The sequence below is a fragment of the Nasonia vitripennis genome, chromosome 2 (genome assembly GCF_009193385.2).
Source record: "Nasonia vitripennis strain AsymCx chromosome 2, Nvit_psr_1.1, whole genome shotgun sequence".
Taxonomy (NCBI): Eukaryota; Metazoa; Arthropoda; class Insecta; order Hymenoptera; family Pteromalidae; genus Nasonia; species Nasonia vitripennis.
Window position 1 is genome coordinate 9,894,300 of NC_045758.1, and position 16,268 is coordinate 9,910,567.

Here is a 16,268-nt window from a genome sequence, read left to right on the forward strand (position 1 = left end):
TCAAACGAGACTAAATAGCCTCTGGCCGGTTTGATATATTGGACAAACTCGACGAATTTGCCCGCGGGGGGCTCGAAGGCGTTCTACTGCTGGCTTATTTTCTGTTTTTTACTGCTGCTGCTGCTGCTGCTGCTGCTGTCGGCTGATCGGCTTATCGAATTTCCTGAAACAGGGGGATAAGGGTGACGACGACGCTCGACTTTTTCTTTATCTCAGATGCGCTCTCGCGCTAAAAGCGGAGAGGCTTGTTTTCGGAGGAAATTTTCGGCTGAGTCAGCTGTAATTTTTTACTAGCTCGATTTTCCGTTATGCGCAGTATAACGATTGCAATTATACCATAGAATAACGAAACGCACTTTTTCCACTCGTTAAGCTCATTTTCCAAGTTTTAATACGCGTATACTTTGTTAATTGCGCAAAAGTTTCCGTTGCCGTTGAAAAGAGCACAAAGTAGACTTTAGAAAAATATAACGGTATACACTTTATAAGCAACTCGACTGTACATCGCGTCTATACACACACATACATGTATTTACTTATACGCGGCATGAATGGGCAAAAAGCAGAGCGTCTATTTCGAAGAAACGAAGGGTTTATCCATGTCTGCACGCCATTAACCAAATTGAATGGTTACATTGAATGAAATTTTTCTACTTGAATAAGTAATTGATCGCTCTTGAACGTATACATCGTCGCTGCTGCAGCCGCTCTCTTGAAAGAGTCCCGGGCTTTTAAACGGCGCGAGACTTGAGAATTCTCGCAAGTCCCCGCGCCATTCGATCGAGAATTTATAAGTACACAAAGTGCGACATTTAAATTTTAATTTCTTAATACGAAGCGCAGAGTTCTTTCACGGCTTCAATTATAATGTACGAGCTGTCTGGTGAGAAACTCTTTTGCAACTAATTAGCAGATAAATTTTTTATACACATGACAACGCTGAACTCCGATATAAACTCTCTAAATGTACAAAAGTGAAAAATCACTCTAATAGAGTCAAATGTCACTCTTTTGGAAACATAAAACAGAGCCAGTCGGAATAGAGTGAAAAGTAACTTTCTTCAAGAATGATTCATATCACTCAAATCCTTGAGTGACATGATATTTCTACTAATACTACAAACCTAACCTAAAAATAATTAAAAATGTATGTTTATCATCACACTGCGAGTAACTTTTAAAAAAAGATAAATTTTCAAAAATTTATTTATTTTTACTATTATATTTTAGATTCATTATTTATTATTTAACTCATTATTTAATTTATTGTTCGTATTATTATTAATTTATTATTCATGCAGTTATATTATTATTACCTAATGTATTGATTTAGTATAGAGAATTAAGGAAATTAAAATTTTTTGACGGCGACGGGATTTGAACCTGGACCCCCAGCTTGACAGGACTCATGTGTACACAGACTTTCGGATCGAATATATCAACTACTTTACATATGAACTAAAGTTAATAATATATGAACAATAATTAATAAATAAAATCAACAATACTTGCATAATGTCACTAAACATCTGATTATTAGTTAAGTCAATTTATACCTTTTAAATTTGCATTTTTTTCCGTGCGACATCACTCCAGCATCGAGTGATTCAGAGCAGGAAAATTTTATCACTCGATTACTTTGAGTCATTTTTATGACTCTATAGCTAGAGTGATAGAAAATCACTCTATAAGAGTGATTTGGATCATGTTATGAATCAAACTTGAGTGATCTTACTGATCACTTCTTTTTAGTGTGAAAAAATCACTCTTGGAAATTTAGAGAGAATGACAACTTTCTTTTAACATATACAGAACGAAATATTTCCAACCAGAATCATCAAGCCTCTCTGCCGTCCACGTGTGTATACATATACAAGTTCGTTATACCGAAAAGAGCGACGATCAAGTATAGCCTTCACGAAAGGCAAGAGGAGAGATATAAGGGAGATATCCGAGATCGGTATCGTCGATATGCGGCCCACGCGCGTTAACATGACAAAGGGAGAGACTAGTCTCGACTCCCGGAGGCTGCTGCTATACTCTTCGCTCCGCGACGCATACTGATCACAAAAAGAAACGACTATTTTTTCCCCGTCATATCCTACCCACTTTTTACTTCTTCTTTTCTTTCTCTCTGTAGTTCATCCGGTAGCCATATAGCGATCGAGTCTTTTTACCCGAAATAGAATTAAATGCGCGACCGCGCGACTCTAGCATGCATTAGGCATGAGGGCTCTTTCTTCTTCGGCTTCTTCTCTCGTATAAGAAATTTGGAGCGAGCCGTTATACACTTCGCGGAAAAATGAGTTATGTAGGCGTCGAGTGAAACGAATGAAATACAGCGCCGTCTGCAGTATTTCAGAAATGGTTACACGCATTATACTGCGAGCTATATTATACGCTTTTTTGGTGCGCAGGGGTATGGAGGATTCAATTCTTCGCGTCGTCGCGTCGAGCCGGATGAAAGTATGCATGGGAAATTGGATACCTGGGTGTTGAATTTTGTAACGAGTTGTCGGCTAAAGTCGATTTTTCTTCTCTATCAAATTCCGTTATATTGTATAAAATTACACCCGCGCATCAAAATACAATTAATCCAGTATGAAATTTCCATAAAACCGTTTTCGAACGAAACCACTCGCGCTGATGCGTGACAGCTTCATCCTGTAAAGTGTACCCATTCGGTCTAAACGCCGCCGCCAGTCATATATTGAAAAAGATAAAACGAGCGAAGCGCGACTACCGGAATCGTAAATCAAGCTTAACGGACACACACACACACACACGCGTACACACCCACAAAGCGATTGGGTCTTCTTCTCCACAACAGCGACGTCGTCGAGCCGGATATGCGTGTCTAGGATGCGCCCATGGGTTTATCTCTCCGCGAGGTGGGCGAAACGAAGAACAGGGGATTTCGCCCGAGTTATGTATATATAACACGAGTTGCTGTGCGAGAGATGGATATTGTATGTACGTCGGATCTGAGAGGTTTTGTAGATTATCGCGGGTATATAGTCGATGCGGAGGATTTTCATATACTGCTATGGTTATATGACGAAGAGGCTATGCAAAGCAACGGAAAATAGGTCGAATTCTGATGCGGTAATAATTCATGCGAGCTTGAGCTGATAAGCAGCGGCTCAGTTTTTTTATTTAAAATATATGCGTGTGCGTAATCTCGCTGCATTTATGAAGAAAGTAGGTAAACGTATATCACGCGAATCCTCGGTGATTTTTAAATTAAAAAAAAAGCATACGTCACAAAAAATGAGAATTTGCATGTGAATATAAGGGCGTCGCATACACTGGCTACTTACGTCGTAAAATCGAACCTAACTATCGGTACTGATCCACCCCACACATTATAAAGGAGAGAAGCGCAGCGCATACCTCGTCTCTCGCGACATACTCTACTACCTCCGCGGCGTTTTACCATAAACACTCGTTTGTCGCGAGCAGCCGCTGAGCAGCAGCCGCGTTAGAGAGATAAAAACGTCGTATCCGAAGTTACGAGTACGGCGATGGCTCAAGAACGGAAGTTCTTAATGAAAGCATATTTTTCGCTCTTCCCCCCCCCCTCTCTCTCTCTCAGCTCTTGTCCGCATTTTTGATGAACGAAATTTATGGATGTTTACGAGCGCGGCGAATTAGAAGAAGATTCGCGCTAAAGGGCTTTTAATGAAAAGTTATCGCGCGCGCTCCGTAATTCATTCTACCTGCGGCGGCAGTGTGCACTCGAATTAATGTTATTTCACCATACGCAACTGCGTGTATGCACAATAAACAACTTTACCGTCCCTCGCCCCGCAGCGAATATTGGCTCGAAAAATTTTACGCATCGCGAGATCAGTCGCACGTATATTTATGATCGACGCGCGTACATCACACGACGTCACAACGACGAAATGAGATATTCATTGGGCAATAAAGCCGCGCGCGCAGGATGAATAGGAAATTGACAGCAAAATGATCTCCCGTGCGTATACTATATACAGCAGGTCTTCGATCATACGAGCGCAGGACGAGATTCTCACGAAACTACATAACACAGATTCCTCATAAGACTGACGCGCTTGTGTCTAAGGTACAAAGCGGCGTGTCGCCCGCATTCGTCTCTCGAGTGGAGTATTTACCGTGTGTATGGAAGAGGCCGAGTCAACAAAAGGGCCGCCGCGCGAGTTAAACGGGGAAAATTAAGTTGGGAGCTGTTCCAGGCCTCCAAAGTTTGCGCCGCCGCCGCCGGCAGTTGACGACTGGAAGATATATAGGTCGTATAACGAACGCGTATGCTGGAAATTCTCTCGACGTACCATAAAGGTGCAAGTTTGGCGAAAGAGTCGCGGTATCACTGCGAGCGATCGCGGATCTAATTTTAAAAGTTCCCGCGCGATTACGAGGAGGAGGTGGCAAAGTTTCGATGTGATAAGTGCTGCGCGATTGATTTGGTTCGAATTTGAATTGATGTGGGCGAGTTCTTCGAATGCGAGACTGAGTTTAATCGAGTATATTGTGGTGTTATTGGATATAAGCTGTGTCGTTTCATTATAAGTAATGGTATTATAACAAGAAATGGTGAACGGAGGCATTACACGCGTGATAGTAACCGTAAAGCTCGCGGCCGTGATACTAATATATACTTTCGCTGAACCTCGCGAATGAATCTGCAAAGCGAAGCACATAAATTGAATCCACTGCGAGAGAGAGAGAGAGAGAGAGAGAGAGAGAGAGAGAGAGAGAGGGAGAGAGAGAGAGAGAGAGAGATATGTAAGAAACAGTACTGCTACTACTGCTCTCTGCCCATTCACTTAAATTCCGCTCGTTATTTTCGGGACTTTTATCAGTAAGGATGTTCGTTAACGGGTTCCTGTCTCTGATAGCGCATTTTTATTTCTTTCAGCCAGATTATGAATGCCGTTGCTCTCGAAATCAAATTGTGTTATATGCGTTGAAATTCACTATCGTCTCCGATAAGACGCCTGCGTGTACGAAATTTCTGGAATGAAACAATAAGGTTACGCTATACTTTCGAACGTCGTGTTTTGATATTATATATGTATACGTAGAATAAAAAAAAAAGAAAATACAAACGCTCGAGAAAAATACGGGTATCAGATGCAGCTTTACTTACGGAGCGTCAGCGTTAATCTCAGGTGTAACTGCAGCGCGCTGCACACCATCGTTCGTTGACTCATCATCGGTTGAGATGTTTATCGCATTCTACTTTTGAGTAAGGTTATTTATACAATTGCCGTCGGAGCTGGTGCGCGAAGCGGAAGTGCGTGTTTCACCTGCTGCTGCTGCTGCTGCGGATAAATAAAAGATTGTGGCTCGTGAGTCTTTGTTTACAGTCCGGCGAGTAAGTGGGCAAATCGATTTAATTACACGTAAATCCCTGAAATCAGATTTTTATTAAATCTAGATTATAGAGCCTTTTTTCTGAAATTAATAAAATATGTTGTTCTCTTCAACAAGGGGATAATATACATAACAGTATCAAACGAGACGTAAAACACACCCCTCATAGCCGCGAGTAAATAACGCATAATCTCCACCGCGCCGTTAAGCTAATGACACGAAAATTTCCCTCCTAGGTAAATAAGTATCCGATAAAGCGCCTAAGCTCGTAATATGTCTTTATTCGTGCTGTATACCTTGAATAGGATTGTCTATTATAACGCCGTGAATTCGAATTTGTTCGAAACATTATCCAAGCCTAGTATAACCTTTAATCTGGAACCGCAGTAAAGTGCAGTTAATTCACCAACTCCAGAAAGAGTCAGTCAAATGATGTGACCTACTTGAATTCACGAGTTATTAAGTATACACACTAACATGACAACGTCGCTACATTCATTCTATGAAAAAAGTTATTCCATTAGCCAGTGTCATGCAGAGGGAACAGGACGTCCCGTAAAAGTTACCGCTTCGTAATGTATACATCTGCGTCAATATTGTGGTAAACTCATATAGTATATTATACCGACGATGAAACTCACCTTGAATGCATCAGGGAAAACGAATGTGACTCACGGTAAAAATTCGGTTCCTCGTGACTCACCTCGAATTTCAGCCTCTGAAACATAAACGCGAGGATATTCAGATTTTGGGATTATCACAGAAAGGCCGAAATGTCAATGCCCTCCTTACGAAAAATTCACTTCCTCAAACGCCCATAATCGTGTATAGTATTATTAATTATATTCTTATGCAAAACTTATACATACCCAAACTCAAAAAAAAAAAAAAAAAAGACGCGCACTAACCAACCAAACGTAATTCGTGGGTTCACAGGGATGTCCAGAGAGCAGCATCACAGCACAACCTAACGGACGGATGGTCCCAGTCCCAGAATTCATCATCACAGCAGCGCTTATCGGCTGCCAGTGCTGCGTGCCCGAGGAAACCGTCGCGCCGCCGCAGCGCCACGGGAAGAGGAAGGAGGAGGCGGGGAGGAGAGATTGTCGATTCTTAAAGGAGAGGCGAGACAGACTCTCGGTAACATTGATGCTGACGACCACGGCACTGCATCAGTAGCGAGTGCAGACCTACTCATGCCGCCGCCGTTTTTCCAACCGTCGTCGAGGACATCAGTCGGGGGAGAATCGAACTGACCAACTGTCGACTTTGAAATCTTCGCCGGATCTTTGCCGTCGCGTTTTTCATCAGCGAGTGAAGTTCCTGCCGTTGACCACTGCACTCCTGCCGGATGCTGATGGATGGGAGTTTTTCCTCAGTATTTTTGTAAACAACGGCCAGCATAACCTTGGAGAGAAGGAATATCTTTTCAACAACTGCCATCGAGCTCTCTGTGATTCAAGTGTACACTCGACTCCATCCAACTAGTTCCTGGAAAGCGAAGAAAGCAAGGACAGCGCGGATCATGTCGACACAAAGGGTCCGCCAGGATACTCGAACCTCGCGACACGACTCCGGCCCTTATTGAGATGGATCGAGTCGCCAGTAGGACGATCAGTGCAAAAACCTCCTCCTGACGACGGCGTCCCGAGGAGGAAAGGTTGTATACACCACAGTGTGCCTCGTGCTGGTGATACTTGACAGGAGATATTCTCGTACAGTGTAACCGTGCCTTTTTTCCGGAAACAAGTGCTTCGTTGCAATTTTGTGTCGTTGTTTATTATTTTTCTTCGCGGTGACAATGTCGAGGCACAGTCGAAGATCGGAGAGGAGAAGCTTGTTGGGGATCGGGAAGCTGCTGGTCGCGCTGATGTTCCTGATGGCGGTGGTGGCGCTGGCGCGGGGGAAGCCTGCCTTCTCCGCTGTCTACGTCGACGACAGAGCGGTGAGTCTTTAATCTTTGCTTTTTGTTTTCTTTTGCACGCTTACGGCTATTTTCGATGCCGAGAGACGACCTTGATTCGGAGAAGTATCAACGCGCGTTTGATCGATCTCGGCCGTTTTAAGATGCTTTCGATGTCGCGTGTATATACTTATAGTCGAGTGTAAGGAAAAATATTTATGTCGTGACTCGGGGGAATTTTGCTATCGTTATTAATTAGGGTGTGAAGAGTCAGACTGCTCTCGCTTATCGCGTATTTTTCGCTGCTCGCCTCATTGATTCGCGATAGCGGATTGATTTTTATTAATCGAATTGTCGTAGCGTGATCGATCGCGTAAAAATTACAAATTTTTCACTCGACGTTAGTCACGCTTTATATAACGGGGTAAAGCTACAATAAAGTACTATAGGCTTGGTGTGTATCAACAGTTGCGTTACATGTTTGTGTGACTAAATGCGTTTATCTACAAAGTTCAAGTTAATGTGAAAAGACAGAGAGAGAGAGAGAGAGAGAGAGAGAGAGAGAGAGAGAGAGAGAGAGAGAGAGAGAGAGGCAACGACCTCGCAACGATCATTATAATAGTTTTACAACAAATCTCCTCTACGTGCGTGGGATTTGCCGCGATACTTCGGGCTAGGCTCTATCTAAATGTTAATTTTTCATGATAAAACCGGGAAAGAGAAAAATGAGCGAAGATGCCATCATTTAGCTTCTCCGGAAACGCTTCCACCTTATCTGTATTATTGTCGGCAAATATTAGTCTTTCATACTCATAATATTTACAGCTGTACCGCGACGCGGTGTGAAAATTGGATTAGAGTCGTATGGACGGTTTCTTTTTTGTTCGAACATAATAGAAGCGCGTGCGATAATGCTTAGAAACCGTATGTATAGTACACATGGAGCTCGGTGTATTGAAGTGGAAAGCGTGTATATAAAAAGTGCTTTAAGTCGTGATATTTGTCCACCATTTTCGAAATGACATCCTGCACTAAAGCTAAAAGCCGCACAGTGCGGGTTAGTCGCTTACCGATAGGCACTAAAAATCCTCGACCTAGAAATTGTATTGTCATCTACACCTGTGTGCCGGGAAAGAGACTCAGCCGTTGCTGCCGCCCCTAATACCATAAAAATACACACACCTATGCGATTTCGTCGGTCGTTCGATCGAGCTAGAATAGAAATTGGCCTGTCGCGTGGTTGAGTTAATGGAGAAAAGTGGATTTTGCCGACAGCTCAATTTTATTGATTTTTATAAAACTCTATACTATACACACTACATCTCTATAAAGTGAAGTATTGTTTGCTCGCCGTACTACAGGCTGCATCCGAGCTCTGCTGATAAATATCAAGCGTCAGCGGTCGTAAAAAATTTCTCTCCATAACAAGTTGGCTATAGCAAGAGCCGTGAAAAAAAATATGCGGTATCGGAGTAGCAAACTGTAATTGGACGCGCAGAGAGGGAGGGGATGGGTTTGGAACATTTTTTGCGAGAGCTCGCTCGCCCCAGAAGTTTTCCGCGCTACTTCCCGGATTATGCTTGTTGCAACTTCTACCGGCAGCCGAAACTTGTAAAAGTTGCCCGGTATACACGCTTGGCCCCCTCTCTGGTGAAGAGCCGCCGTCTTTCTTTGAATAGAAATATTTCGTTGTTCCTTTTTTTTTGCGAGTATGGAGTAGAAAGTCCGGTGTAATTAAGGTCACTCATTTTAATTTCAAATCTCCCGCCGCCATTAGTCGTGTATTTGAAACGTAAATTAGGCGCCAAGTTTTGGCGTCGAGTTTTTTTTTACTCTCTGTGTGTACGTTATACAATTTGAAATCTCGCACTAATAATTCACCGTCAGGGGGCAAATGTTTGTTCGTTAAACTCGGGTGGGTTGATAATAATTTATCGGCTATCGATGGCCATTGTGCGCGCGCGACATCCGTTTGAATAAATTATAAGGCGTTGTGTCCACACCCGAGCTGTATATGATTGAATTCCCTGCGATGAAAGCTGGGCGTGTGTATAATAACGTGTAATTAATTGCGAGTAATATCCAACATCAGTAGTCGCGCTGGCCGCCGCCGCCTTTTCCCCTAAAACGTCTAGCTTACAGATTATTCAGAGTTTTTCCCCACAGTGGCTCTTAGTAATAGGTCCAGTGCAAAAGCCGCAGGTGCGAGCCAAACGCTCGAGTAAATTATTTCCTCCTCGTTGCCTCTCTCGGAAGTAATCGCGAAATGAAACTGACAGTGTATTATATGTCCCGCGCGCGGAAAACTTAATGAAATTCTACCGAGAAAATTCAGGGCGCACGATTCTGATTAATCGCCGTCATTTATTTCCTCGTTGATATTCCACTGTGAGATTACTCTTTAAATAAATAATCGTAACATAATACGGGAGCGATGTTTCAGACTAACGAATCTCGTCCCAGTTCCTATTCTCTCTCTCTCTCTCTCTCTCTCTCTCTCTCTCTCTCTCTCTCTCTCTCTTGAAAAACCCACTCTACGGGCTTAATTTCCACTTCCCGCGCCCGGAAGAACGTATCCAGCTGAGTACATCAGAGCGCGAGCGTAGAGAAAGCGAAACTGCGGAGGTCAAGGAGTGTGCAGTGTTGCACACAATGCGGGCCAGGTGAGGTCGGAATAAGATGCTGGAAATTAGGACCAATACTTTTCGTTTCATCGCTGCTGCTGCTGTGCAAAATAAATTATCCCGACGGCGAAAGAAGGCTTGGTGAAAGAATTTCAAGAATTAGAATCCATGCATGCTTTGAAATAGTATCGCTGTTCTTCAACAATTGATTTCAGATTTAGAAAACTTTTTTACCTACAGAGAGTTACATACCTAATACTCGATCTTTTCCAGTTCTTTTAGCGTACTTCAAACCATTATTACTTTTTTTCCGAGATTAATGGACAATTAATCATACCTTTCTTTGAATCTTTCTTTCACTCGGAAAACAATTTCTCTCCTGTTAAAAGGCCCTTAAAAATTAAACTTCGGTTCGCAGCGTTCATTCGCAGGCACAATGTCCTCGACTTTGAGAGATTAAACAGCTGCAGCGGAGATTCCGCAATTCGCAACGAAGTCTTGAATTCGAACCGCTGCAACATCCTCTACTGGTGTAGATTTTTTTATTCTCCCTCTCGTAGTTCTCGTTAGTGCTCTCGGGGTTTTATTTAGAATCGCTCTCGTTTTTGCGCGACGTCGTTTGTTTAGCGAGGCTCTCCGACGAGGGAAAAGCGTCGACAAAGCGATGAGTTTCTTGCTACCAGCCGAGTATATGCGCTTTTTGAAAGCTTGATAAATGATAGCGCGAGAGTGCGATGACTTACGAGTCAGGCTTAATGTTGCGTTCACGATGCACGTGCGCCTAATTGAGAAAAATACGCGGGAAGTTTGATTAAATTTGATAAATTAGCATAATATTGATTCGCGTTTGATAAATATAACGTTAAAGAAAACACGTACGCATACACGCAAAAATTGAAAAGCTCTTCGTTACTTTATTTGTTCACGATGTTACTTCTCTCGTGCGCTTATATTCCGGCATAGAGGAGTTAGGGATCGTTGGAGAAAAACGCAAAAGCGGCTATACGTTTCAGCCGAGTATTACAGGTCCTTCTTTTTTTCATTCGCGCGAACATATTTATTTCCTCTCTTTCTCCCAGGTATTCCTATTATTTAAACGGCTTAAAAATTTCGCCGCGGACAAGCGCAAAAACTATAGCCTTGCTAAAACATGCCCAAGGAAAACTCTTGGATTTTCATGTTTCGCTGGAAATCGCTCTGCGTATAACTATTGCGTATACAAACAGTGTTCAAATCGTATCGAACGCCATCCCTCAACGAAAAAACATCATACAAACTCATATTTCTTCTAGTCCAGTCGAAAACACGGCGCTTCAGGAGACGCAAGAAAAACACTCCACAGCGAACAAACGTGACATTCTGAGAAAAACCCGTTGCACACACAGATTAGCATTATATCTCAGTGTGTTCTAAGCGTCGTTAATTCAAGCTTCGTGCAACGGCTTCCTTCTTCCTCCTCTCGCTCGAGGGCTTTTCCTTCTCGAAGAGCTAAAACCCTCTTCAGACTGCATGCCGTCTCGTGTGAGAGCGTATAGCGGGGCGTTCGATAAGCGCTGCGTGTGAAAATGCACGTGCCTCGCACGCGAGCTTTTTGTACACAGCTGGTTAGCCGACGAGGCTGTGACTAAGAGACTAAACTATTGTTTGGCTGGCTTTCGCTCTCTACGCGTTAATTTTGTAAATGGCGCTGTTCTCGGTATTGTACTCGGTATACCTCGCGCGTTATAGTTGCAGAAAGCGAGAAACGAAATGAAAATTTTATTGTGTACTTGTATAGTGAGTTCTCGAATTCATCGGCAACAAAGAAGTGCGTGCATAAAGCGCATTATCGACTAGCGCGTTCGCAGTTTCGCCTCCTTTCTCTCTTCGCATGTCACTCCCCCGCATCAGCCATCCCTCTTTGTTTTGCGCATACACACACGCGCGCGCGCGCGCGCGTGACGACGAGAGCCGCTTCCTTTATCGAGCAGCTCTACCTTATTACGACGACGTTGCCAAGCTGCTTCGCTCTCTCGCTACATGGCTTTTCTTCGATGCACTAACGTTGTTTTCGCTTGTGTCTCTGTCTCGCAGCTTCCGGCCTGGAATTATGCGCAGAATTTTTCCCTCTCGCAGGAGCAGCATGACTTTTCACAGAGAGCGAGCCTGTATACTCGCGCGGATGATTGAATAGAGCGCGGAGCTATTTTCTTGAAAATATTATAAGAGTTTCGCAATTTTCTCGTCGCCGCCGCGTATAACCTGTATATGGCGTAATTTCGAAGCAAGAAGAGCGTACATTTTATCGTTAGAAGTATAGAGAGCTCGTTGGAGCTCTCGAGACTAATCACCGAATCCCATCAAGTCCCGCTTGTTTCTTTCTCGTCTGAAGGAATATATAGGTATATCTACGTATATCTACAGCCGCGAGGCCATTACGCTCGGTCCCGATTTCCCAAACGACTGCATAATCCCGGCGTCGCCGTCTTCATCTCGAAAGCTTCATCCCTCTCTCCTCGGGGGGTATATAGCATCCAGAGCAGATAGATAGATAGATAGATAGATAGAGAGAGAGAGAGAGAGAGAGAGAGAGAGAGAGAGAGAGAGAGAGAGAGAGAGAGAGAGAGTGGAAAGTCCAGAGAGTATAGTAGTCTCTCGCTGGCAAGTAGTCTCGGCATTAGCGAATTCAGGATCGATATAGCCCTCCGACCGAAAGCCAGCGCTCGCTTGATTACCGAGAAGTAATTTCATGACAACGAGAAGCCGAGAGAGAGAGAGAGAGAGAGAGAGAGAGAGAGAGAGAGAGAGAGAGAGAGAGAGAGAGAGAGAGAGAGAGAGAGAGAGAGAGAGATTTAAGGGCTGAGAGACGCTGCATAGGAATATGTGCCTTTTTGCGATATAAATTTTACAGCCGCCGGAGTCTTTGTTCCTTCTCCCGCGTGTATAGTTTCGGATGATTCATCCGAAAAATGCACAATCAGCCATCTCCGACGTGCGGCATCTTTTGCTCGCGGTCGTAAAAGCAAAGAAAAAAACCCTGGTCGTAATTTACCCACCCGCGAAATAAACGATATATAATAATTCCGTCAAAATCGCGCGCGCGATACGAGAAACGTCGTCGTTCAAGGGCGCGCTTGACTTTTTGCCAGAGGTCAACGTCGTTCGATCGGAAATCGCGCGTCGGCGGCGCTTATACTTCGAAACCATTAAAAGCGAGTATAGTACGTGTGTGTGGTGTACTCTCGCTGGCGCGCGATCGAGGTCGTTAACTGCAGGAAGCGCCACCGCATGTGTGTGTGTTTATGTGCACAAAATGGCCATTCACGAATAGGGAGAGAGTCGCGCCTATATACTACGACGACGACTTTTCGACGTCGTCGCTTTCTTCTTCTGTCTACTCTCCGCCCGATGCTCTGATGTGTGTGTGTGTGTGTGTGTGTGTGTGTACGTCATGCCGCGGCTTTTATGCGCAGCAGCGTCGCTTTTACGCGCGCCGTCGATTTGTATTGTCGTGTGCGCCTTTTAAGGCTTCCTCCTTCTCCTTCTAGCGCGCGCACGGGGCTGTTAAAAAAGAGACTAATTCGAAGAGTTGGCGTTTATGGCTTCCTCCAGTGTGCGCATTTAATTGTTTCGATGAAATATTGTTTATGGTGTGGTTGATTTTCGTGTACGACCCAGTTTCGAGAAAATTTCATCCGTAGCTCAACGCATAAATTATTCACCGGGAAAGCCACTCTTCATGCCAGCTACAGCGCTTGAAAATTTTGAAAAATTCTCGGAGAATACATTGTATGCAAAGGCGAGATTTACGATTCGAAGGATTAATGCTTCAAGAAAGACACTCGGCTGTTTGTACTAACAAAGTATTAGGAGCACAATGCTGCTCGCGTACGTTTTTTGGCAATGACGAATGCGCCGGCGGCAGCGTTTTGTGTTTCAAACACCTTTATTTTGCCCGGCACGCTCGGCGACGATGAATTATCACGTCGGTCCTACGGTTCGGTAAAAGAGCCTTTGAGCGCGCGCCCGATGATGTATGCGCGCTTTTTTAATAACAAAAAGTGTCGTATATAGGACTATAAATCAGGTTTACTCCCCGAAAAGTTATTCAATAAAGCGAGAATGATGAATGGATTTGGCCGTAATATGCACCAAGTAGTAACACACGTATCGGTCAGCCGCGAGAGTTCGCTTCCAGAAGCCCACGCGCATTATGCAATTTTTAAACGTCGCTAATTATTTCAATTATCATCGTCGACTCGTCGGGAGAAAAGAAACGACGCACACATGATTCATTAGAGCAAAAAGTAAAGCAAAATCCAAACGAGCCACATTAATTACTGGTAATCAAGCAACGCATGTCTGACTGAGCTGGCGCTCTGCGGTGCATGTCTGGACGTCAATCATATGTTATATATACTATTAACGCCGGAGACAATTTCACGCTGATGCTACAATGGTGTACGTTGCATGAATTCCGAATAAAAAGTTCTTCATTCGGGCAACGTGCCATAATATCGTTTAGAGCGTATTCAAGTACAGTAATTTCGAGCGAGTGTGTCTTAGGGAAAAACTGCGCGAAAACCGACACGATGTTGCAGCAGCAGCATCGGCAACAACTGTTACAAGGCTAATTAATGCGGAGAAAGTGTGTTTTCGAGCTCGAAGTTTAATAGATTGTAATTGTGAGGCGCTTTGATGGGTGCATCGTTTTACGCGAGAGAGAACATTTTATATCTTAAATATACGTCTTTGACGTTTACGCTGTATGAATTCCTAGACAGTTTGCTTAGACACGACGTCACTATTTACACTGTAAAGAGGACAAACATTAACGACGCGAGTGTACTCATTACAGCCGCAATCATCTTACGAACTTCGCGAGAAATCTGTACAGCAATTTTCTCTCCTCGAAAAAAAATCCACCATCCCGACTATCCCCTTACAACCGACAGAGGATCGTTACAGCGCTAACGTCTCGATAAACCTAAAACGGCCGTCGTTTCGATCCCCGGCCAAAATTCCTTCTCTATACTGCCTCTCTTTCTCTCTTACTCCCCGGGAAAACCGTGTCGTCCGGATTGCAGCTTATCGCTCGAGGCATTAACAGCACCTGGCGCTCCGTTTATTTCCAGATGTAGAGAAAGAGAGAGACTACACTCGCCTTCCGACTTTGCGCGTGGCAGAAAATTAAAGTACGTGTCGTCGCGCAGGTGCACTCGTTTTTGATAAAGAGTCGCTTCTCTCTCTCTCTCTCTCTCTCTCTCTCTCTCTCTCTCTCTCTCTCTCTCTCTGTGCTGTTTGCTTCTCTGTGCACTGCTCGCGCGCGCGCGTGTGTCTATATCCACCGCAACGTGCGCCGGATCAAGATTATACTATACAGTTGGCTGCGGATTCGACGCGGGAGAGATAGTCTTGTGATTTCAGGACTGCGTGGTGGCTTTTTTTCTCTTCTCGTGCCGTGTTTGGATCCCCGTTTATCTTATCGGTTGCATGTAGTGTATGTGTGTACCTGTTGGATACATTACGGTTATACGACTTAATTTGAGATGGGATTTCTAATGTGTATTTCTAATGTGTAGTCGTGGTGTTTTTCGAGGTTTAATTAGAGCGCGGGCTTTTGCTTTAAAAGCGTCTCGAGGATTTCACGCTTCAAATTTTCCGCGAGATTTTTGTCGCGCGAGCCTTTGACGAGTCGAGTTTAATAACAATGCGGGAATTTTGACCTACAAAAAGTGCTGGAACGTAACGCAACGAATGCGATGAATAAAAAAACCGATTTGTATATGTATCGCTCGAATAATCAATAATTAAATGCATAATTGCGATCGCGATCGCGCAACGCAGCATCCTTCTTCCCAGCCCGACGAATAATTACAGAAAGCAACAAGTCATATCGGCGCTTGACGTGCACAGCGTGTAAAATATGCAGATGTGCTGCATCAGCGACGTGTAAAATCACGTGGGAACGAGCAACTCTATTAGACGACGGACACGTCCTCTGCACTTCTCTGGCGAAAGAGAAAAACACAACGACTGCTATACGAGCCCTCAAATAAGTCATTCCAGCCGCAAATTGGATCCCCGAGTGACTCGCGAGCGTTCGCCTTAATTAAATTACCCGGGAATAAATGCACAAAGGACTTTCCTTAATTTTGCGTTCTCTCTCGCTCTCACTCTCTCGCGAAAGTTTAGTGCTTAATATTCATCAACGGCTTAATCATGCCAGCTAGCTGTTTAATGGGAAAGCTGCAGCGCGCGTGTGTGCTTACACGTATAAACAAAAGCTTCTTTTTGTACGTGATCAAGAGCAATACTCCCAGTTTGGAGAGACAGGCAGCGTCGTTAATGGAGTGAGAAACGGGCGTCTAACGATTCGCGAGCGATGCTACGCTTTTGTGGAC

The 16,268-nt window shown here is 44.0% G+C and overlaps 1 protein-coding gene across 2 annotated transcripts in view; it reads left to right on the top strand.

Annotated features, from left to right (window-relative positions):
* The window catches only part of LOC100123879 (matrix metalloproteinase-24), a 151,696-nt gene that overhangs the window by 22,049 nt on the left and 113,379 nt on the right, over positions 1–16,268 (top strand). For both annotated transcript variants that reach the window (XM_031923727.2, XM_008214593.4), the window contains exon 2: positions 6,295–7,303. In XM_031923727.2, the coding sequence (XP_031779587.1) occupies positions 7,160–7,303 (144 nt within the window). In that variant the 5' untranslated portion in view covers positions 6,295–7,159. The remainder of the gene's footprint in view (positions 1–6,294; positions 7,304–16,268) is intronic.